This window comes from Tamandua tetradactyla, chromosome 5 (genome assembly GCF_023851605.1).
Source record: "Tamandua tetradactyla isolate mTamTet1 chromosome 5, mTamTet1.pri, whole genome shotgun sequence".
Classification (NCBI taxonomy): Eukaryota; Metazoa; Chordata; class Mammalia; order Pilosa; family Myrmecophagidae; genus Tamandua; species Tamandua tetradactyla.
Genome location: NC_135331.1, coordinates 120,565,480 through 120,589,937, shown reverse-complemented (window position 1 = coordinate 120,589,937; position 24,458 = coordinate 120,565,480). Strand labels below are relative to the sequence as shown.

The following is a 24,458-nucleotide window of genomic DNA, read 5'->3' as shown; positions in this document are numbered from 1 at the left end:
ATCTGTCCTATCATCATATGTCATCATCATTCAGATTTAAGAAGCAAAGAATGCAGGAATTAAATCTCAGAGAAAACATTGTAAATTTTTTTAAGGTATGGTATGCACAAAACATTAAAAGACAAACAAACAGGAAGTTATGGCCTATCCAAAGAAATGGGATTAAAATCCATACCGGACAATGACTTTTAGAAAAACTATACTTAGTATACTCAAGGAGATAAAGGAAAACACAGAGGAAAAATAAAAGGATATGAGAATAACAATAAATGCACAGTATGTGAATCATAATAAAAGGTAGAAATGTGTGCTTCCTTCAGCAGCACATATGCGAAAAGGCAGAAATTTTAAAAAGGAACCAAACCAAAACACTGTAGTTAAGGACCACAATAAGTGGAATAAAAAGTTCCTTAGAAGGTTTCAAGAGCAGTTTGTAGCTGGTAGTATTAAGAATTGGTGATCTTAAAGATGAGACAATTGAAATAATTCAGGTTGAGGAGCTGAAGGAAAAATAGTAATATACAGTAAAAAAAAAAGTAAATAGAGCCTAAGAGACGAATGGGGCACCAATGAGCACACCAATAATTGCATTATAGGAGTCCCAGAAGGAGAAGAAAGAGGGAAAAGGGGAGAATGAATATTCAAATAAACATTGGAATAAAACCCCCTGAATTTAATTAAAGATAGAGATATGCATATTTAAGAAGTCCAAACAACCCCAAACAGGATTAACTTGAAGAGAACCATGCCCAGACACACACAGTAGTCAACTTTTCAAATGCCAAGGACAAGAAGTTCTGAAAGCTGCAATAAATAGTAATGTGTTATATACAAGGGAGTTTCAATAAAATTAAATTCTTATTTCTCTTCAGAAATCACAAGAGCAAGAAAGAAGTGGGGCAAATATTTAAAATACCAACTAAGAAATCTGTATGCAGGAAACTGTCTTTCAAAAAATGAGGTTATGAAGGTGCTGAAATGGAAAACAGAAACACAGAAAACACAAAAGCTACCTATTCTGACTCAAAGAAGAAATAGAACTCAACATACCAATAAGGAGTACTAAGATTCAATCAGTCACCAGAAATTTCCCAACAAAGAAAAGAAGAGGATCAGATGCTTTTCTTGGTGAATTTTACCAAACATCCAAGGAAGAATTATCCCCAATCTTACTCAAAATATTTCCAAAATTGAAGAGGAAGGAACATTCCTTAACTCATTCCATGAGGCCAACACCCTAATACCAAAACCAGGTATCAATAACAACAAAAAAGAAAATAACAGATAAGCATCTTTTATAGATACTAAAATCCCCAAGAAAACACCAGGAAACAAAGTCTGACAGTACATTAAAGGAGTATACACCCTGATCAAGAGGGATTTATCCCAGGTATGCAAAGATGGTTAAACATAAGCAAATCAATTAAGGTAATACACCATGTTAATAGAATGAGGAAAAAAGTAAACACATGAATATCTTGAGTGACATAGAACAGTCATTTGTCACAACCCAGCATCCCTTATTGATAAAATAATTGAAAAATAGGTATAGAAGGAAACTTCCTCAACATGATAAAGGGCACATATGAAAAACCCACAGGTAAAATCATATTCAATAATCTAAAAAATTTCCCCCTAAGATAAAGAACAAGATGATAATGCCTTCTGTCACCACTGTCATTCAATAATGCATTGGAAGTCCTAGCCAGAGTAATTAGCTATGAAAAAGAAAGAAAAGACACCCACATTGGAAAGGAAGAAGTAAAGCTTTCCCTATTTGTACATGGCATGATTATAGATATAGAAAATCCTGAGAAACCCAAAACAAAGCTACTATAAATAATAAATTCAGCATTGTGGTGAGGAGCAAGATCAACACATATGTATCAGTAATGTTTCTATACACACATGAATAACAATCTGAAGTGGAAATCAAAAGAAAACTTACATTTATGACAGCAACTGAAGTATCTAATACCTAGGAATAAATTGAAATGATGTAAAGGATGATATGTAGAAAATTACAAAATATTTCTAAAAGAATTCAAAGAAGACTTTTAAAAATAGAAGGGCATTCTGTGCCCATGTATTGGAAGAGGAAATATTAACATGTCAATTTTTCTCTAAAGTAATATATAGATTTAATACAACTCCTATCAAAATTCCAACAGCCTTCTTTGCAAAAAGGGAAAAGACTCATGAAATTATATGGAGGGATAAACGGCCCTGAAAATCCAAATGCATGTTGATAAAGAAGAACAAAGTTGGAATACTCATATTTCTCAATTTTAAAATGTATTATAAAGCTACAGTAATGAAAACAGCATGGTACTGCCATAAGAAGAGACATATCGAATAATGAAATGAAATTGAAAGTTCAGAAATAAACCTTCACATTTACAGTCAATTGATTATTAACAAGGCTTCCAAGTCCACCCAATGAGAAAAGAATGGTCTCTTCAACCAATGTTACTGGGAAATTTAATATCCATATGCAAATATTGAAGGTGGACCCCTACTTCATATCATATCCAAAAATTAATTCAAAATAAATCAAAGGCCTAAATAAAGAAACAAAAGTATGAAATTCCCAGAAGAAAACAAAAGGGAAGTATATTAACAGGGTTCTCTGGAGAAACAGAACCAATAGGAGAAATCTGTAAATATGAGATTTATAAGTGTATGAATGTAAGAGTTCAAAATCCATAGGGCAGCCTGTGAAGTGGGTAACTCCAAAGGGTCTCGACAAACTCCATGGGAGAGGCTTGCTGGCTAAATAAGTGAAAATTTTCTCTTCTCCCCTAAAAGTATTAAACTGATTGAATCAAATCCAAATGACTGGATTATCTTGTTTGTGGGAGATACACCCTTAGGTGCTTGTAGATGTCATCAGTTACATCAGAAATCAACTGATGATTTAATAAACCAACCAGCCACAAAATATCCTTGCAGTAATGGTTAGGCCAGTGCTTGCCTGACCAGAAAACTGGGCACCATTACTTGGTCAAATTGACACCAAAACCCAACTATCACAGTCCACCTCTTGTCAACTTGACAGCTATACACATCAATTCAAAACTATGCTTTGCCTAATAATACTCAGCTGTCCTGTGTACAACTGGAAATTCACTAAATCTCTCCAAGATAGGATGCAATCACCTAGGTAACATTCACTCTTAAACTTTATGTCCTATAACTTAAGCACTATAACATGAACAATAAAGCTATGTTATGTGATAGGAAGAAAACAAGATATTTGCTTTATGTACAAATGCATACATACTCATAACAAAAAGGAGGAAATATTCATACCACCACAGTCCTCATTTCTGTAATTAGTCATTTGGTTGTAGTTCATATTTTTCACTACCTTCTTCAGCTACCCATTCTATGTTCCCTTTACCCTCATCAAACATTTCATCTGGCCATTGTTCTTTGTCTGGAGGGGTGACCCAGACCTTTATTCCTGAGGTTTCTGGGCCTTTGGCTGTCCTGCCTGGATCGGGATGTTGCAGTTTTCCATTGACTTTAATCACAGGTCATGGTAGTACCAAGAGACCTCCTAGGGGATCTCCTGTATTACAGGAAAACTCTTCTTTGTCTCCATTGTATAGTTGCTGTCTTATTTCCCCTTGATTGTCAGGATCAATCATCTCAGCCAGTGCAGTAATCCCTTTCCCTGCCTGTTGATTCAGAGGCATGAGAAACCCAAAGTGGCCAGGTGGCAGTCTTAACTTTCAGTTCATTGAAATCATTGTTGCATCTCTTGGTAGGAGCCCTCCTCCTTTTGTAACTAGCATCTGTAGGCCAGCAGAGCTTAAGGTTTCAGGGAGAGGAAGCAAAAATGTTTCTTTTTGATTACTAGGGGTGATAGTGAGTGGTGCCATTCCCATTTCCACCCTTTGATTCCTGTACATGAATCCTGTCTATGAGAGAAATAGCACCGTAGATTGGACATTGATTCACAACATGTACAGTCTCCTGGAAAACATTTCCCCAGCCCTTCAAGTTATTGCCACCTAGTTGGCACTGTAATTGGATCTTCAAAAGTCCATTCCACTGCTGTATCAATCCAGCAGCCTCTCGATGATGGGGAACATGGTAAGACCAAAAATTCCATGAACATGTGACCATTCCCATAATTCATTTGTTGTGAAGTGGGTTCCATGATGAGAAGTCATGTTGTGTGGAAAACCATGATGGTGAATAAAGCATTCTGCAAGTCCATGGATGGTAGTTTCGGCAGAAGCATTGGATGCAGGAAAGACAAAACTATATCCAGAGTATGTATTTCTTCTAGTTAGAACAAATTGCTGCCCCTTCCATAATGAAGGTGGTCCAATATAATCAATGTGCCACCAGGTAGCAGGCTGATCACCTCATAGTATGGTGCCATTTTGGGCACTAAGTGCAGGTCTCTGTTCCTGGCAGATTGTGTGCTCAGCAGTAACCGTAGCCAGATTGGCCTTGGTAAGTGAAAGTCCATGTTGCTGAGCCCATGCATAACCTCTATCCCTTCCACCATGCCCACTTTGTTCATGAGCCCATTGGGCAATGGCAGGAGTGGCTGGGGAAAGAGGATGACTTCGATCCACTGAACAGGTTATCTTATCCATTTGATTAGTAAAAATCTTCCTTTGCCAAAGTCACCCACTGCTGAGCATTCATATAGGACAATCTATCCACATACCTTTTCTCCAAATGTCTTTGTCACTAATTTTCATATCATTCTTGTTCTAGTTTGCTAGCTGCTGGGATGCATCACACCAGAGATGGATTGGCTTTTAATAAAAGGGGGTTTATTTTGCTGGTTCTTCAGAGGAAAGGCAGCTAACTTCCCACTGAGGCTCTTTCTTACGTGGAAGGCACAGGATGGTCTCTGCTGGTCTTCTTTCCAGGCCCCTGGGTTCCAACAACTTTCCCCGGGGTGACTTCTTTCTGCGTCTCCAAGGGCCTGGGCTGAGCTGCAAGTGCTGAGATGAGGAATGCCAAGCTTCTTAGCTGTGCGATCTTTCATTTAAGCACCAGCCAATTTGCAGCAGACACACCTCCTAGCCGACTGCAGATGTCCGCAGCAACAAGCCTAGGTATGCTCACCTGGCCAAGTTGACAACTGAATCTAACTAACACAATGCTCCTTCCAAGTCCCTGGCCATCCAGCCAAACCACTAGCAGTAATCCATGAGTCAGTTTACAAATGCACCTCTGGCTAGTTCCCTTTCTAAGGAAAGTGAACAACCAGGTTCACTGCTTGAAGTTCCACTGACTGGGAGGATTTGCTCTCACCATTGTCCTGTAAGGATTTCCAAGAAAGGGGCTGTAGTGCTGCAGCTGTTCACTTTTGGGTGGTACTTGCATATCATGAAGAACCATCTGTAAACCAGGCCCGAGCTTTGTGTTCCTCAGTCAACTGGCTGTAAGGAGCTCCCCAAGAGACCATAGATCTATACTGGGAAAGAGAAGGTAATGTGGCAGGAGTGGGGGCCATGGATGTTTAGGCCACTTCCTCATGTAACTTATTTGTGCCTTCAGGACCTGCTCAAACCCTATCTCCTATATGCTATTTCCATTTTGTGATGGAATGCTGATGTGCATGCCCAACTTTATGGCTTAGTGGATGAGACAATACCCAGCTCATGTTAGGCAACTCAGGTCTCATGGAAACTTGGTGGCCCATGATTGAGCATTCAGTCTCTACTAAGCCCAAGTAGCAGGCTAAAAACTCTTTCTCAAAAGGAAAGTAACTATCTGCAAAAGATAGTAAGGCTTTACTCCAAAATCCTATGGTCCAACGTTGTGATTCTCCTATAAGGGTCTGCCAAAGGCTCCAGAGATAGCATCTCTGTTTGCCACTGACATTTCTAGCACTGTTGGAGCTGCTGGATTATACGACCCAAGTGACAGAGCAGTTTTCACAGGAGCCTGGACCTGTCACAGGTCCCTTTGTTCTGTCCACTCAAAACTAGCAGCTTTTCTGCTCACTTGGTAAATAGGCTGGAATAGCACACCCAAATGAGGAATATGTTGTCTCCCAAATCCAAAGAGGCCAACTAGGTATTGTGCCCCATGTCTTGGTTGTAGGAGGGGCTAGACACAGCAGTCTATCCTTCAACTTAGAAGGTCCCATACCCCACACCACTGGACACCTAAATTTCACTGAGATGGAAATAACCTGCATTTTTTTCTTTTGATTTGTCTCCTACCCCCTGACATGCAAATGCCTTGCCAACAAGTCTAGAGTAGTTGTTACTTTTTGCTCATTAGGTCCAATCAACATAATATCACCAATATAATGGACCAGTGTGATACCTTGTGGGAAGGAGAAACTATCAAAGTCCCTGCAGATAAGATTATGACATAAGATAGAGAGTTGATATACCCCTAGGTAGGACAGTGAAAGTGTACTGCTGGCTTTGCCAGTTCAGTGTAAACTGTTTCTGTTGGTCTTTACTAACAGTTGTTGAGCAAAAAAGATTTGCGAGATCAGTAACTGCATGCCAGGTAACAGGAGATGTGCAGACTTGCTAAAGCAGTGATACCATATCTGGAACAGATCTGCAATTGGATTCACCAAGTGGTTAAGATTATGAAAATCCACTGTCATCCTCCAAGACATATCTGCTTTCTGCACAGGCCAAATAGTAGAGTTGAATGGGGAGGTGTTGGGAATCATTACCCCTGCATCCTTCAAATCCTTAAGAGAGGCACTAATCTCTGCATTCCTCCAGGTATCTGGTATTGCTTTTGATTCACTATTTTGCTAGGAAGGGGCCATTCTAGGGGCTTCTACTTGGCCTCTCCTACCATTATAGCTCTCACTCCATGAGTCAGGGAACCAATGCAGGGATTCTGCAAGGTGCTGAGTATGTTGGTTACAATTATGCATTCTGGATCTGGGAAAATAACCACAGAATGGGTCTAGGAACCCACTGGACACACTGTCAGATGGACCCGAGCTAAAACTCCATTGATCACCTGATCTCCATAAGTCTCTACTCTGACTGGTGGACCAGAGTGACATTTTGGGTTTCCTGGAATATCTCCTGCATAGTGTCACTTGTGCAATAATTTCAGAGATATCTGATCATTTCCTTTTCCCTAAGGCACAATCACACTGGTAAAAGGCCATAGATCTCCTTGGGGAAAGCTGGGAGGAAGGCTAATAGTGTAAAATTTGGGGCAGTGTAACAGGGTACTACCCCAAAAGTACCTGGCCGTCCCCTAATTCAAAGGATTCTGGGTTTGTAAACTGTCTCAAGTCTGGAAATTAAGGCGCCATGACTCTCTGTTTCTGTAATTCAAGTTAGACTTTTGTTCAATTCACCTAGAACTTTTTTGCTTATACAGCTCAAATAAGAATTTGGTAGACTGCATATATATTTTACTTCTAGGTATTCTGTGATCTACTAGACCACACCACAAATCTCTGTGAGTCATATTATTTTCACTGCTGCTTTGAATATGCTGTCCATTATGGTGGCCACACTCACCTTAGTTATGGTGATTAACTGTTGCCACATGGCTTCTGTTAACTCAGGATCCAATCATCCCCATTGTGTTTAAGGATTCTAGCTCAGTGACAGCAGTTCTCCCAGTAATATTAATATACAGAGAAGGGCAACTACACAGCTCTTCAGGGACAATGGAACTAGTTTCACAAACTTATTCTTTAAAGTCCTGGTCACAGGTGTGTCCTCTGGACATTCCTGGGGTGTGTAAGTGGGTCTTCAGTGATAAATCCACTCTAACATTGCAATCTCTCTAAGTCTCTCAATCCATTTATCTACATTACACAAGGGCAGTTCTAACATTTCAACCTCAGATAATATCAGTCCTTTTTGTTTCATTTTTCAACCAACCATCCAAACAGTTAAAACCCTTCCTAACTCCTCAAGCAACAACATTCAATGCAGAATTTCTACTTGGTGGACCTTGTGCCAGTTTGAAAATATTATATACCCCAGAAAAAAAAAAGTAATCCTTATCCAATCTTCTGGAGATGGCCATTTCTCTTAATTTTATTTCAATACCATAGCCTGGAAAGCTTTGATTAGACTATCTCCACAGAGACATGGCTCGCCCAATTATGGATGTGATCTTTTGATTAGATGGAGATGTGAATCCATCCATTCTAGGTTGGTATTGATTAGCTTACTAGAGAATTTAAAAGGGGAAACATTTTGGAGAAAACATAGTATGGTAGTTAGATTCAGTTGTCAACTTGGCCAGGTGAAGGCACCTGGTTTTGTTGCTGCTGACATGAGCCAATTGCATGTGAACCTCATCTGTTGCTGATTACATCTGCAGTCAGCTAGCAGGCGTCCCTGCTGCAATGAATGACATTTGATTTAATTGGCTGGTGCTTAAATGAGAGAGCACAACGTAGCACAGCCCAAGTGACTCAGCATACCTCATCTCAGCACTTGCAGCTCAGGCCAGGCCTTTGAAGACGAAGAAAGAAATCACCCTGGGAAAGTTGTTGGAACCCAGAAGCCTGGAGAGAAGGTCAGCAGAGATCACCTTGTGCCTTCTTCCCACGTAAGAAAGAACCTCTGTTGAAAGTTAGCTGCTTTTCCTCTGAAGAACTAACAAAATAAATCCCCTTTTATTAAAAGCCAATCAGTCTCTGGTGTGTTGCATTCTGGCAGCTAGCAAACTAGAACACATAGAAATGACAGCGCTGAAAGAAAGAGAGCCAACAGGAACTTCAGACCAGAGCTGACATAAATGCTGACACTTGGAAAACAGAGACACAATGTTTGGAGATGCTTAGAGCCCAGCAGATGGTGCCATGAGATGTTAAGCAAGCCAGAACCTAGAGAGAGCCAAGGGAAGCCAAGAGATGAAAGCCAGCCGCCACAGAGAAGCAAAGTGAGGAATCCCCACAAGAACAGAGGCTGAAAGCATTGGAGCCCAGGAGCAAGGGACCAGCAGATGCCAGCCACATGACTTCCCACTAGACAGAGGTGTTCCTGAGCCATCAGCCTTTCTTAAGTGAAGGTAATCTCTTGTTAGTGCCTACTCTAGCTTGCTATATACCAGAAACAGAACAGCTTTTAAGAAGGGGAATTTAATACGTTGGTAGTTTATAGTTATAAGGCTGAGATAATGTCCCAATTAAAACAAGTCTATAGAAATGTCCAATCTAAGGCATTCAGGGAAAGACACCTTGGTTCAAGAAGGCTGATGACATTCAGGGTTTTTCTCATAGATAGAAGGGCACATGGTGAAGTCTGCTGGTTTTCTCTTCTGGCTTCTTCTTTCACGAAGATTCCAGAGAGGCATTTTCCTTCTTAATCTGCAAAAGTCACTGGCTATTGAACTCCCTGTTTCATGGTTCTGCAGTGTTCTCTGCTCTCTCAGAATTTTGTGGCTTTCTCTCTTGTTGTTATCTAAAGGCATTCTCTCCAAAAAAAAATGTTTCCTCTTTTATATGTTACCAATAAACTAATCAAGACCCACCTGGAGTGGGTGGAGACTTGTCTCCATTTAAGCATGCTTAATACCAATACTAGATTGAGTCGCATCTCCATGGAGATATTCTAATTAAAATTTCCAACATATAATACTGAATATGGATTAGAATAAATGGCTCTCTTTACAAAATGGGATTAGGATTAAAGCATGGCTTTCCTAGTGTACATAATCTTTCAAACCAGCACAGTGCCTTAATTTGGACACTTTCACTTCCTTAGAACTGTAAACTTGTACTTATTAAATTCCCCTATATAAAAGCCATTCCCATTCTGGTATATCACGTTCTGTCAGCTTCCAAACTAACACAGGCCCATATCAATAAATTCAGCTTGATTCAACTTTATATTCCTTCCACCATTATCCCCCACACTTAATATCCATTCCCACACATATTCTCTTGATTTCTGTCTATATAGATTCGAAAATTCATGCGGTTATTTTGGAGTATATCACACCTTCTCATGGATCACACTTTGTACCTCACCTTTCAGGATCTGTTTGGACTTTAGTCTAGTTATGTCTTAAAGAAAAGAAGGATGATGAGGGTGGATCATGAAAACAATTGGAAGTCTCCTGCAAGCCAATTACCTGGGGGCATTCCATTGCAGTTTCATCTGGAGAAACAGTATTAATTACTCCAGACAGAGGAGTGAGGGCTGTTTTCCCAGGGGAGCAGTTACAGATTTAGCAGGCACTAAAGGGTAATCTCTTTAGTTGGAGGTGGGATTGCAGACTCCTCAGGGCAGACTGGAGGCCAGGAAGCTGCTTCCTCATGACAGTCTGGAAATTGGGAAGCTTTTTCCTTAGCGCAGGCTGGAGATTGGGTGGCTATTTCCTCAGGACAGACCATTGCAGCTCTACTAGCAAAGACTTAGTAGAATCCAAGATTTCCATGTCCCCATTGGCATCATTATCAAACCAAATGTTCCCATCCCACATTTCAGAACCCCATTCTTTTCTGATCAAAGCCCTTGCTTTAACAGCTGACACTCTGCAAGGTTGAGATTTTAGTTTATATTACGAACCTCTTACTGGCATAATGAGGCTCTGTGGTTTTCAGAGATCTCAAGACTGCGACCACAGAAAATAAGATTTTCTTTTAGGGCACTAATGGAAACTTTTATATTTTTCATATGGCACCTAAGCTGCAAATCTGAAGCCTTCAGTTCGTCTTCTACCCTCATAACTGTACCTAGTGTATCTAACCACAACTAGCTAACATCATTAAAACTCTGAAGGCTACAAAACTCTGTTATGGTGTCAAGAACATTCTCACCCAGAGCTTTGCCTAGTATAAGTATACAATTACCAGAATCAAATGGTTATATTTTGCATATCTCAATGGCCAATTCACATCATGACCTTATGCCATCTTGATTATTAGAGATAGAGTCATCAGTGCCTTTTAGTCTAATCAGAGTAGAAAACCAATTGTAAAAATCTATTATTAAGATTCTGTTTCTCAAGAACCACTTCCAGTACCAAGCTGCATTAGGTTCCCCTAGAGAAACCAAACCAACAGGAGATATCCGTAAATATGAGAGTCATGAAAATATCTCCTGCAATTGTGAAAATGCAAGTGCTTAAAATCCATAGAGCAGGCTGTGAAGCTGACAACTCCAATAATGTGTCTTGATGAACTCCACAGGAGTGGCTCACTAGTTGAAGAAGAAGTGGAAATTCTCTCTTCTCCCATAAAAGTTTTCATCTGATTGAATCAGCTATGAAGTATCTTTGTAGTAACGGTTAGGTCAGTATATGCCTGACCAGAAGACTGGGCACCATCACCTGGCCAAGTTGACACCAGAACCTAACCATCACAGGAATGTTAGGGTTCTCCATGGAAACAGAGCTAGCACATATATATAAAGTATTTGTATATAATAAACATATATACATATAATGAGATTTATGATAGAGTTTGGCTCATATCAATGTGGATACTGGTGAATCCAAATCACACAGGGCAGACTTCAAGCTGGGAACACTTATGAAGGTTTTGGTGAATTCCCCAAGAGAATCTAGCTAGCTGAAATAGAATTAGAAATTCTTCTTTCTGACTGCTGAAAAATCACTTCTCCCTTTAAGATCTTTAATTGATTGGATTCTATTGATTTCATTGCTGCCATTCATCTCATTTGTTGATTGTAGATGTAATCAGATATGGAGTCCAACAACTGACTGATGATTTTAATCTATCAAATATCTTCACAGTAACAGTCAGGAAAGTGCTTGCTTGAACAAACAACTGGAGATCATAACCTAGATAAGTTGACACATGAACTTAACCTCATGAAAGCATCTTCAGGACCTTGGGTTAAGCAATAGTTTCTCAGACTACACTAAAAGCACAAGTGACTAAAGGGTAAAAATGTATAAATGAGACATCATCAAAGTTAAAAAGCTTTGTGTATCAAAGGAATTCATTAGTAAAGTAAAAAAACAACATACAGAATTAAAGAAAATATTTGGAACCCCCATATCCGATAAGAGTTAAATACCAAGACCATATAAAGAAATCCTATTACACAAAAGCAAAAATATAAAAAACCCAATTTAAAAATGGGCAAAAGATTTGATTTGACACTTCTCCAAAGAAGATAGACAAATGGTCAAAAATTACATGAAAAGATGCTCAACATCATTAGCCATTTGGGAAATACAAATCAAAACCACAATGTGATATAATTTCACACCTACCAGAATTGCTAGTATTAAATAAAAGTGAAAAATATCAAGTGTTAGAGAGGTTTGGAAAATAGGAATACTCATTCATTATTGATGGAAATGTAAAATAGTTTAGCCACTGTGGAAAACAGTTTGGCCATTACTAAGAAGTTTGTGCTGGTTTGAAAGGAAGTATGCCCCCTAGAAAAGCCATGTTTTAATCAAAATCCCATTTCATAAAGGTAAAATAATCCCTACTCAATACTCTATGTTTGAAACTGTAATAAGATCATCTCCTTGGATGATGTGATTTAGTCAAGAGTGGTTGTTAAACTAGATTAAGTGACGACATGTCTCCACCCATTTGGGTGGGTCTTGATTGGTTTATTGGAGTCCTATAAAAGAGGAAACATTTTGGAGAATAGGAGATTCAGAGTGAGCAGAGAAGAATGACAGAGCCACGAGAAGCAGAGTACACCAGCCAGTGACTTTGGAAATGAAGAAGGAAAACGCCTCCCGGGGAGCTTCATGAAACCAGAAGCCAGGAGAGAAGGCTAGCAGATAATGTTTGCCATGTGCCTTCTTATTTGAGAGAGAAACCCTGAACTTCATCAGCCTTCTTGAACCAAAGCATCTCTCCCTGGATGCTTTTGATTGGATATTTCTATAGACTTGCTTTAATTGGGACATATTCTCAACCTTAGAACTGTAAACTACCAACTTATTAAATTCTCCTTTTTAAGAGCCATTCCATTTCTGGTATATTGCATTCCGGCAGCTAGCAAACTAGAACAAAGTTCAATATAGAATTTTCAAATGACCCCACAACCCTACTTCTGGTATATTATCAGAAGACCTGAAAGCAGGAATTGGAACAGATATTTGCATACCTATGTTCATAGCAGCATAATTTATAATTGCCACAGGATATAAGTATTCACCAAAAGAAAAATGGATATAGACTATATGTTAGGTATATACATTAGAATGTGACTCATCTATATTAAGAATGAAGTTCTGATACATAGCTGATGCTATAGCTAACATGTAACAATATGGATAAATTTTGAAGACATCAGGTTGTGTGAAATAATCTAGACACAAAAGAACAAATACTGCATGATCTCACTACTATGAAAATTAGAAGCACAAATTCGTAGAACGCTAAAAACTAGAATACATTTTACCAGGGTCAGGGGAAGGGTTAGGAAATGGGGAGTTTAATGCTTAATTGTTACTAGAATTTTTCTTTGGGGTAATGAAAATGTTTTGGTAATGAATGATGGAAATGGTTGCACAACATTGTGAATATAATTAACACCATGTATTTTACATTTAAATATAGTTAAAAGGGGGAAATTTTTGGTTGCCTATAAATCACTAGAAATAAATTTAAAAACTAAAACTATGACTATACAACACAGTGAACCCAAATGTAACCTATGAACTGTAATTCATATGCAATTATCATAATATTCTTTTATCAAATGTAAAATGTTACCCTTCTAATGCAAAGTGCTAAAAATGCAGGTAACTTCATATCAGGGAGTTACATATGCAAAATCTATATCTTCTGTATGTGTTTTCTATAAACCTACAATTTCTCTAATAAAAAAGGAGTTTGGAATTAGCTATAGTTAAAAAGGGATGCATTACTCTGTGTGGAATGGTTACTGTGGTTATTGAAACAAAATGTAGTTATTTTGGCTATGGGTGCTCACACACATGGCTTTTCTTAGTAGTATTACAATTAAAAACAATCCTCTGTGCTTTCCATTCATGCGTGCATACAATATGCTCATGACTGAGTATATTACATATATGTTATTTTATAAATGAAATATGTGGGTAAGGAAAGAATAACGTGGCCTAGGGAGAATATAATTTGCCTTTTGATTTCATTGGAAATGAGAAGAATGACTGCTACAAGACAGTACTGCTTGTTTGCTTGATTCGATATGAAATTATAAATATAAAAAGAAAACTAGACTGGAAAAATAAAATATGATTAAACTGCTGTTAATATTTTCATCTTCCCTCTGTAAGTATCTTGTCTAAGTCAGTGCCTGCTCTAAGCACACATTCCTTTGAAGTTACAAAGTTAAAAATTCGCTTTTGTAACTTAATTGCTAAGGAATCAAGTCTCTTACTAGGTTTTTAGGGTGGGATTGATACACAAATATAAGTAATATATCTGTATGTATGTATATAATTATATTAGGTATTTATATTTCTTCAAGTGTGAGCTGTAATACATGAGTATTTAATATAATAAGATTATTAATTCTGCATACCAACTATATTACATACATTTTTCCCTATTTTTCCTTACTCTTTAAATTAGTATATAACACACAACAACACGTAGAAGTTTTTAAAATTTTTTTTAGATTTCCAAATTTACCTAACATTTCTTCTATATCTTCTGTGGTGTGTGACAAATTTAAAAGACATTAGGGTAAAAAGTTCTTCTTTCAGTAACTGAGCTTTCAGAATGCCTTTCAGTATAAGGTTTAAGCTGTTGTCCATCTACCCCACCAAATATCTGGTACTATCCAGAAGTAATTGTAGAAATTATTTTTCTTTTTCCTGAGATTGGAAATGCATATTTAAATAGATCAAACATCTGAAATGGAAATATATCATATACACAGAATATTGGGCATTTTCAATTAGTCTATTATTGTAGATTTTTCTATGTGAATATATGTGGTTCTACTTCACTATTATTAATATTTTATTATATGGATATACTATATTTATTTAATCACAACCTTATTGATGGTAATTTAAGATATCTAAGTGTATTACTCTCAAAAATTATGGTATTTTTTGGTATATCAGATGCAGAATTTTGAGTTAAGCATATTCTATTTCATAGCCTATTATAATCATCAGTACATTTAAGACTCTCGGTCATTTGTAATTTGGAGTGAGTTTATTTCCTTCTGGGTTTGTAGATACCCCTTCCTCCCTGTCTCATGTGTTTTCTGGGAATCTTTTCCTGCATATGTGTTCTTTCAAAATGTGTGCATTTCTTCTTGGCGCACATATTATGTTTACATAAATCATTTTTTTTTCTCCTAGTGGATTGTTCTTTCTATGTTTTACTATTTTCCTGGTCCATCAAAATTGAATTTCTAAGTTCCCTAATAGCTCTTCACCACTGTCCATACAGTAGTGGGCTCAGGCTTGAATCAGAGGAGTAAGGAAGGATGAAGCAAGAGAAGTTGCGCTTGCTATCCTAACTCCTCCTGACCACTGTCTCTAACCTCATGTCCTTTCACTGCTACAAGTTCCTAGACAACATTTGGACATCATGTTCCCTATCTTTTGAATGACTTGTTCCTGGCTGGAGTTCTCATCATTTCAAATTAGAGCTCAATACGATATTGAGATTTGAATATACACTTAGGCTTTTTCTGAAATATTCTTTTGTTCTTTTAAGAAAATAAGAGTGTGTGACAACTGAGTTTTTTACAATAAGTGTTCAAAATCTTCAGTATCTGTCAAAAAATCTTGAAGTTTATTTTGTGGATTTGGCATTGTCTAGAGTTTCAGCTCTGATGCACTTTTCTTTCCTGTATTTGATCCGTCTGTACATTCCAGTCTTGCCTCTTGGAAAATAATTTTGTTTGTATAAACTTCAAGGGCCTTCTTTCTCAGAAGCACTACCAGACAAATTTTCAATAAAGAAATAAAATGAAGGCTTACAGCAAGAATCCCAATTTTGTTATTTCATACTCTTGTTTTAGTGAAACAGTGAATTTTGTTTACTTCAAATATAATGCAAGATTAAATTAGGAATCAAACAAAATCATCTCCTTATTAGCTACATCGTATTCAACCTGTAAATTTTGAGAAAGAAAGAAAGAACACATGAAGATTATGTTCGAAGTAAGCCTTGGGAATATTAATACTTTATCAAGTGCGTTATCATATTTATGGTTCTGCAGCAAATGCATTTCTTTGGGGGAGAAATGGGCTGGTGCTGGAATGAGGTCTAGGTTGGTAGTCAGGGCATTTCGTGTCTTTGTGGTTTTGTTGTGCAATAGTCCTTCTGTAAGACATCGATGAAGTTACTCAAACACCCTCGGGCTCATCCTCATCCTTGAGAGTAAAATAAAGCTGTTGAAATAGATTCTTGCTATCTAAAGTTTTGTCCATGGGCTAGCAGCATCAGGGTCACTTGACAGTTTGTTAGAAATTTAGAAATCCAGGCCCCCACACCAAACCTTTGAATTCGAGTCTGCTATTTAAGACTCTACCCAAGATACACAATGCAACTTAAATATGAGTAATACTTGAATAGATTAACAGATTTTAATCTGAGTTATCCAAGATTTGGATGATTCTGTGATGTGCTTAATAGGAGTTCTTAGGGGGCAAAGCAAGGGCCTAAAGGATACTATGTCCCGTTCCCAATCTTCAAATAAAACAGTTCCATGTTTATCTATTTGACATATTTTGTTTCTCTGAAAATTTATTCCAAAAAAATAGAAATGCTAAAAAGAAATGTTATGATGAAGATAAGCACCGGTAATAACTCATTATTCTTCTGCACAATTCAGAGGCCACAGGTTAAAGGTTTGGCTCTAAACCATATCCCTCAGAACATATCTTCAGCGAGGTGGATGTCCCAGCTGGTGGTTTGTTCTGACTAAGCAGCTCACAATGCCTTTGAATACAGCTCTTTTCCTCTAACACTCTTGTCTATCTCGTCTTTTGCACATGAATTGCATGAAAGTAGCATTGAGGGGGGCAAATTCAATTGTTTAGATTCCTTTAAGTACTCCCATCTTATATTTCTTTCATTTTCTGAAATTAAATTAGTGACTTCTTTTTGAGAAACACTTTATTGTATTAAATGAAAGGCGTACCCACGTAATATAAATGATGAATAAAAGGAAAGGCATCCTCCTTAATTTTTGAACCATGAAAGATCAAAAACTTTAAATGACAATTTGATTTTCTCTAAAAAGAAATTGCTTTGTATTCTCCATTAAGCTTACTAATTAATTTAGGGAAGGATTCTTGTAAACTCTAGAGACAGAACTTTTGGCAGTCAAAAAACTATCCCTTTCTACCCATGGGACATATTATTCAATTAGTTTATGCAATGCTTTCTAATAAATCATCCTCTATATACACAGCCATAAGGCTGAGAGGGAAACATATTGTTTCTATTCCACACTCCCTGTGGAATTCTACATTTATATTTTGTAAAAATAACTGTGGTACCTACAAGTCTGCTAAATGCCCTTGGTTCTCCTGAAGGTGTTGGCAATTTTAGCAGAGGTAAAACAAATATTGGAATGGCATTAATTTATAAAAGTGCACATTTAACTCTGTCACTTGGATGAGTGTAAAAGATCCCAGTCTGGGTTTCAGGCAAGTCTTGAGGTTCACACTCCAGGGTGTGGTCCATTTCTTATTGACAGTGATACTAATTAAACTCTGGTAATTTTGACAAGCTTAGAATTTCTAATGGATACATGATATGAATGCAATACTTCCATGTTAGCCTTTCAGCATTAACTTTGATTGTTAACACTTTTTAAAAATCACTAAATGTTTGAATGGAGAGATGGCAATTAATGATAATTCTAGAAAATTACCACTTTTCAGGATATAATGCTAAAGAGATGTTTCATGTGTGTATATGTAACTAACCTTGAGGGTATAACAACATGAGAACACAAGGTCCAAGCGATTATGAATTAGTGTAGATACTTTAAGAATTCTAAGTATTCTTTAAGAAACTATGTAGATGACACATTGAGAATAAATTTAAAAAAAACCTTTTTAATAATGACATTATAACTCATAAATTATTTCTTAGAATGACAGATAAAACTCTTTTCATAGTTAACATTGCATTGAAAAAATCATGTCATATCATGTTTAAGGCACTGCGTGTGTACTTTCCAGAATATGAGCACGTATAAAACCTGAACATAATGTTAAGGTGCTTGTGTTATGATATACCAGGTGCTAAATATTCAAAGATATTCATTTTTATTCAAGGCAAGTGATCAGTGACTGAAATGGAGGTTGGCAAGGACCTTAGCCTTCAAAGAGCAGAGGTTGGGAAGATAACATTTACTGAACAAATTCTGTGTCCCTGGCAGAATGCGACATGCTTTATGTTCATTGCAGTTTTAAAATTCTCATTGCAGCTCATATGAATTGGTTGAGATTGTTGCCAACTTATTCATAAATAGAGTTCAAAACATATTTGTTCAATAAATGAGTAAAAGTAGGAGCTTAAAAGTGACAGGATGGTGCAACGGTGGTTCAGTGGCAGAATTCTTGCCTGCCATGCCAGAGACCCAGGCTGGATTCCTGGAGGCTGCCTGTGTAAAAAAAAAAAAAAAAAAAAAAAAATGTAAATGACAAATATTATCCAGGTCGCTCTGACTTCACAAAACCCCTGTGCATCCATGTTTACAGGTATCAGAAATGCTGGATAAAAATTTGGGCAAATGCACAGAGAAGGTGGGCAATAAACAATAGGATTAGATTCGAAGTTCAGATACTGTAGGTGTTGGTTTTATTAAAATGGTATATGTCGATAATGAAATACTCTAAGTAGGTGATCAATCCCAGAATAACAATGAGAGCGAAATTAAGCACTATTAATAATTATCCCAGGGCAGCAGAGTTAAGCTGGGCTGTCTTGGAAAAATTAGGGTATGTGTTAAATAGTAAAGGTAGTGAATACCCCATAGTTATTATCTATATAGGAAATAATGCTTTAGTACCATTATTGGGAGGGTGGGGTCTTCTGACAGTGGAACATATTTTAATAAAGTTTAATGATTTTTTTCTGGCAAATCAGCAATGGGACATTTAGCAAAGTATTCCTGCCTATAAAAAGAAAGATTATTACTAACGATACAATTTGGTTTCTTAATATAGGACTGCACATCAATTCCTTGTGTGAATGGAACTCTCTGTCAGGAGTTGGTATCTGGATTTACCTGCATTTGCCTAAGTGCACACATTGGCGCATATTGTGAAATAGATGTTGATAGATGTGCTGAAGCTAAACTGAAATTAGTCATCTGTCTGAATGAAGGAGTAGGTGTGGATGGACCCGGGAATACATTTTACTGCAGGTTAGTATTCATTTATCTACAATTAAGTAAATATAGAAACAAGGACACTTACAAAGATCCCAGTAGTAACGCACTTTGAAATATTGATACTAAGATTTTAAGTCTTCATGGTAAAATATGTAAGCACAAATTTATGTCAATTTATTTAAAAAAACCATTGTTCATATGTTTTTTCAGATACTCAGGTCTTCATATCAATCTTATGGTCTGATATCCCAATTTAATGATCTCTACTCCTGCCTAGAATTGGGTTTTTGTTTTTTCTTAAATATTTAATCAATATTTTTAAATATGTCACATTTAGTGTATAATTCTCAGCCAAACATTTATTTGTGTTACTTCTATACCTATCTTACAAAAAAATTTTTGGGTTTTAGGCTTTTTAAAAATAAATTAATCTTTCACCGTATTATTGATCCAATATTTAAGGTGTCATTTTCTTAACTCCATAGAGGATGTATATAGATATAGATATATTTATGATGAAGAGAACTTGCCATAAACTGATAATTTTTATAATGTACTTGAACCCAGGAGCTTAAAAAATATATATCTTTCTTCTCTTCTTTCCTTCCATTTTGCAAACCTATGATGGGTTGGTCTTAAGTTTAAAATCTGTAGTCAAATGTGTTTCTGTCAAAATATCTTAAATTTCTTAAAGGTAGACCATGTGTACTTCAGTACATATTTATTTAGTAGTAGAATAAATATATTATTTTGATAATTTTATCAGTTATTTCTCTTCAGGTTATTAATTTTCTGCCTTATATTCAGCATTGTCTCTCACACACACACACACACACACACACACACACACACACACACAGAGAGACAAACCCATATTTTCTTTTTTCACTATGTAGGGTGTGCTTTTTATATTTATTCATTTTGATGCCTGTTGTCTCATTTATTTTGATCTTATGTTATATAAGGAACACATAGATGCTAATTTCACATAAAACTGCAATTAATCTTTCATTTTGCATATACAGACAGAGTTGTTATTATTAAATATTATATATTATTATTATGTATCCACCCTGCTTTTTACTCTGGTGGTTTGTTAAAATATGTAAATTTCCTAATACCAATGGTCATCATGTTAAACGATACTATAAAAATGACCCTTGTGATAGCTCTCAGGATTATAGCCTAAGCAGTGACTGGATTAAGCCCAGCAAGAGAAAATTCAACATTTCTTCCTAATGGATAAAATATTATAAATCAGTATTCCATTCATGGAAACCAATTTTATTTGATGAAAATGACACAAATGGTCATGGAATTAAATAAACATGAAACTAAAATATATTTTTCTACTGACTGTTAATATTTGTTCAAATCAAACACTATAAAAGTGACTCTATAAATGCTCCTTTTAGAAGAACATTATATGCATGTGCTATTTAGGCTGACCATTCATAAAGCATTTTCCCGGTGTGTATCTCCCAAGGACAAGTATAGGCATTCATTACAGCTACAAGGTTATTCAAATTACATTAAAATAAGAGTCATCTGTCTCCAGAATTTTCATTGCTTTTTCAATGTACCCGAAAACTCCTTGAAGTCTGTAAATGATAAATGCCTTAGAAGGTTAGGTTTCCAAAAGTGGTAATCCATGAGCTGTGAATCAGTGCCAAGCCAGTACAGTTCTTAGACAGTGCTATATTTACCAAAAAACCTCATATTGCAAGATGGAAATCTCTGTGAGTAAACCGTCTGATTTTTATATGTGCTAGGATTTAACCTGTGATATATTTACTTAAAGCTATATTAAAATAATCGAGTGGGCAATGGTGGCTGAGTGGCAGAGTTCTCGCCTGCCGTGCTAGAGACCCGGGTTCGATTCCCGGTGCCTGCCCATGTAAAATAAATAAATAAGTAAATAAAAATAATTGAGTTTTCTTTGCATTAAAAATAAATTGAACTGAGCCTTTGGAGCTCTATTTTGCATTCATCATAATTTTTCATAAAGTTAAACGTCACTCTTAAAGTCCTGGTAATATATTGTGATATTGTTTTGTTTGTCATCAAGGATCACAGAATGATTAAAAGATACTTCTGTTCTCATTACTTTGTTGATTTTGTGTTCTAAATTTTGTGTGATTTTAATTGAGAAAATAATTATTCAAACTTGTGACCTTATACTTTAAAGATATTTATTCAGAAATCTTAATTTTGACTAAAATTTATTTATGAGAAGATTTCTGCTCTCAATGATCTGCAGAATACTCTGAACTACTGGATTTCTGGTGATTTTGCATTAACTGATTTTCTTCCAATTGAAATGTTATGAAAAATCACAATTAAAAACTGACAGAGACTACCAAGACCTTTAGGATTGTGTGAGTGAATTTGAAAGTGCCACCTGAAGATATTCTGTTGTGCTTTTGGCTTCACATATAAATTGTAACTGGGCAAAGTACAGATTTATTAGATTCATTCTTATCTGAGGATTGTACAGTTGATACTGGTATTTTACTTTTAGTCCAATATTAATGTACATAAATCAAACACCCTATTTTCATGATTGTTGTGTTTTATGAATGCAGCTGGTTTACTGCCTTCAAGGAAGTTGACTAAGTTTTAATTTCTTTAATTAGAAAACATGTAGAAACTGCTTATCACACTGACTGGTGTGTAAAGAACCTATATAATTTAATTCCCTTCCTTCTGTTTTTGAAGTTTGAACATTTAACCAGAATATGCGATAAATTCTCTATTTCTCTTCTTTATTTTTCAAGTCTGAAAAGTTTTCTTTTCTGTTATGACTTTATTATTCTTTTGATCATTATTACCGATGGACTCATTGTGCATCCTTCCTTGGGACTAATATTGCTTACATATTGTACACAGTTTCTCAACTGTGTTTTTCATGCATTTCACTTTTTCTTTCAACTTCTTTTTATTCCTTCTCAATCCTGTATTTACCTTATAGACTTTCATCTAGTTTTATAGAAGTGCTTCTTATGAGAATATTATGCAATCTATTTTACTTTTTAATTTATTTCACCTTTTAATTAGGTACATTGTTCCACTGTAAATGGATACTCACTAAAGAACCATATTATTTCCTTCTGCTTTCACAATAAGTTATTTTAAGAGTTCACTTTTTCTCAAAGTTTTTGTAACTGGGCTCATCACTTTGTTATAGGTTTTTAAAGCTTAGAGTTTATGCCTACTTTATTGATTTTCATTGCTGCTACTGACTTGTCTCAGAATATCCCTATTGGCCAGACTGAGTTTATTTCTGTGTCTATGGGAACAATTTAAATGATAGGCCTGACTCGTTAAAGAGCTGGGGCCAAAGTGTGAATTAACAGAGTCACAACTGAGAAAATTTATTGCACAACATATGTTATGGTTCCTTACATCAACATTGAAATTGTTGACCAGTTATGGGTCCATTTAAATATCTTCTCGTTTTTATTTAAATTTTAAATACTGGGCTTTTCTCAGTGAGAGGCACATCAGATTTAGAGTTTTTCATTGCTGATTTGTCTCATGAAAATGTTATATTATTTTAGAATCTTTTGTAAGTATAGTAATGGTATGTAATAAGAGTAATTAGCATTTATTCTTTCTGCTTACTGAAGTAGCATATGAATTTTAAAAGGCATAGGCAGGATCTTTGAACAGAAAATAAAGAAAAGAGTGTATTTTAGGCATGACATCTTAGGATTTGATCTTTGAAGTTGGTAAAATGAGTGAACCAGCAATTATGACTATTTTCCTCATTACTGTGGGCTTAGGTGATATTTTTCCTGAATATTAAAATACATCAAGTATTTCAAACAAAATATATTAGGATTAGTTTACGCAAGCACCTACTGAACTTTTAGGTACCTAATAAAGTATGATATTCAGATAATTCAATAACCATACTTTAGATTATTTCTGGGGATTTAAAAGGGCATTTAAACATTTAGCCTTAATTTTAGTAATATGTGCAGTAGGCCATTCAAACCCTTCAAGGACTAAATTTGCATTACCTAATGAAGATATACCAATTTAGCAATATTCACATTTAAAATAAAGACCCATAATTGATAAGTGATGAGACTGTGAACACCTTTTCTATTTAAAGACTACATTTGATACTTAAAATAATTGCAAAACCATTTTGTCCAGAAAATATAAGACCTGACGATTATATTTCTAGTTTTAAAATCAATAGACATTTCGTATATTGACTCATTGAATTGCAGAGGTAAAAGTCTAAGGAAGCTGTGCTGTATCAACTACCTAAAAAGAAGTTACCATCAGTGAGGAAGTCAATACTTTAAACTAATGCACTGATTTTTAAAATTTTATTACCATACTTTTTTATTTAAAATACAAAAGAACCAGATAAATATGTTAAAATGAGACAAAACATATATAGTCAGATGCAATGACTATTCTCTAAATGAAGTGAAGTATCTGTTTTGTATGTAAACTTTACAAACTTTAAAGCCTGATGTAAACTTTTAAGACATTAATGACTTTGTTCAGTATACTAATAGCTGCTTTCAGAAGTCCATAAGTATTATTAACCATGTGTAACAGTTTAATAGCATTTTAATGTGTGCAAGTTTTATTAAACCATAAAAGCTATGTTGAAATTACACTAAAATCCAAATTAGACTCACATGGCAGAGAACTATAGAAATAAGTAAAAACATTCTACATAACTTTTATCTCTGGCACTGTGTGGATTGTTCAGAATATAGTAACCGATTCACAAAACAAAGCACTAAAAAGCAAAGATATTTGTTTTTTATTTTATTACGTGGAATCTTGTTCTAGGTAATTTTTCCTTGGCACTTTCTGCTTTTGCCTTTGCAAAGTTCCTTTTCATCCTCCAGTGCTTTCCCAGCATTCTGTCCCTCTTACCCCCACAAACAGATGTCCCTTCATTCTGCTATATCCTTCCATAGTCAACTCTCCTTGATATCTCCTCCTCCATATTTTCAAAGAATTTCGTATTCCTGGACTTCTGATTCACCTAATCTTCATGTACTCTTTCTTTCTGAACTGAGCATAATTATTTCACCCAACTAAATGTATTATATTAAAAGATCAGTAAACAGAATGTTTGATTCCTCCCAGTGGCATGTTTCATTTTTAAAATATTTCAAGTAATCAATAAAAATAATTAAATTTTTAATTATAGGCTCTTAGGGACCATGATATATTGATAAATGAAACATT

The 24,458-nt window shown here is 35.9% G+C and overlaps 1 protein-coding gene across 1 annotated transcript in view; it reads left to right on the top strand.

Moving 5' to 3' along the window:
* EYS (EGF-like photoreceptor maintenance factor) overlaps window positions 1-24,458 on the top strand; it is a 1,737,133-nt gene that overhangs the window by 670,057 nt on the left and 1,042,618 nt on the right. The window contains 1 exon segment of the mRNA XM_077159432.1: window positions 19,066-19,265. Coding sequence (XP_077015547.1) covers window positions 19,066-19,265 — 200 coding nt within the window.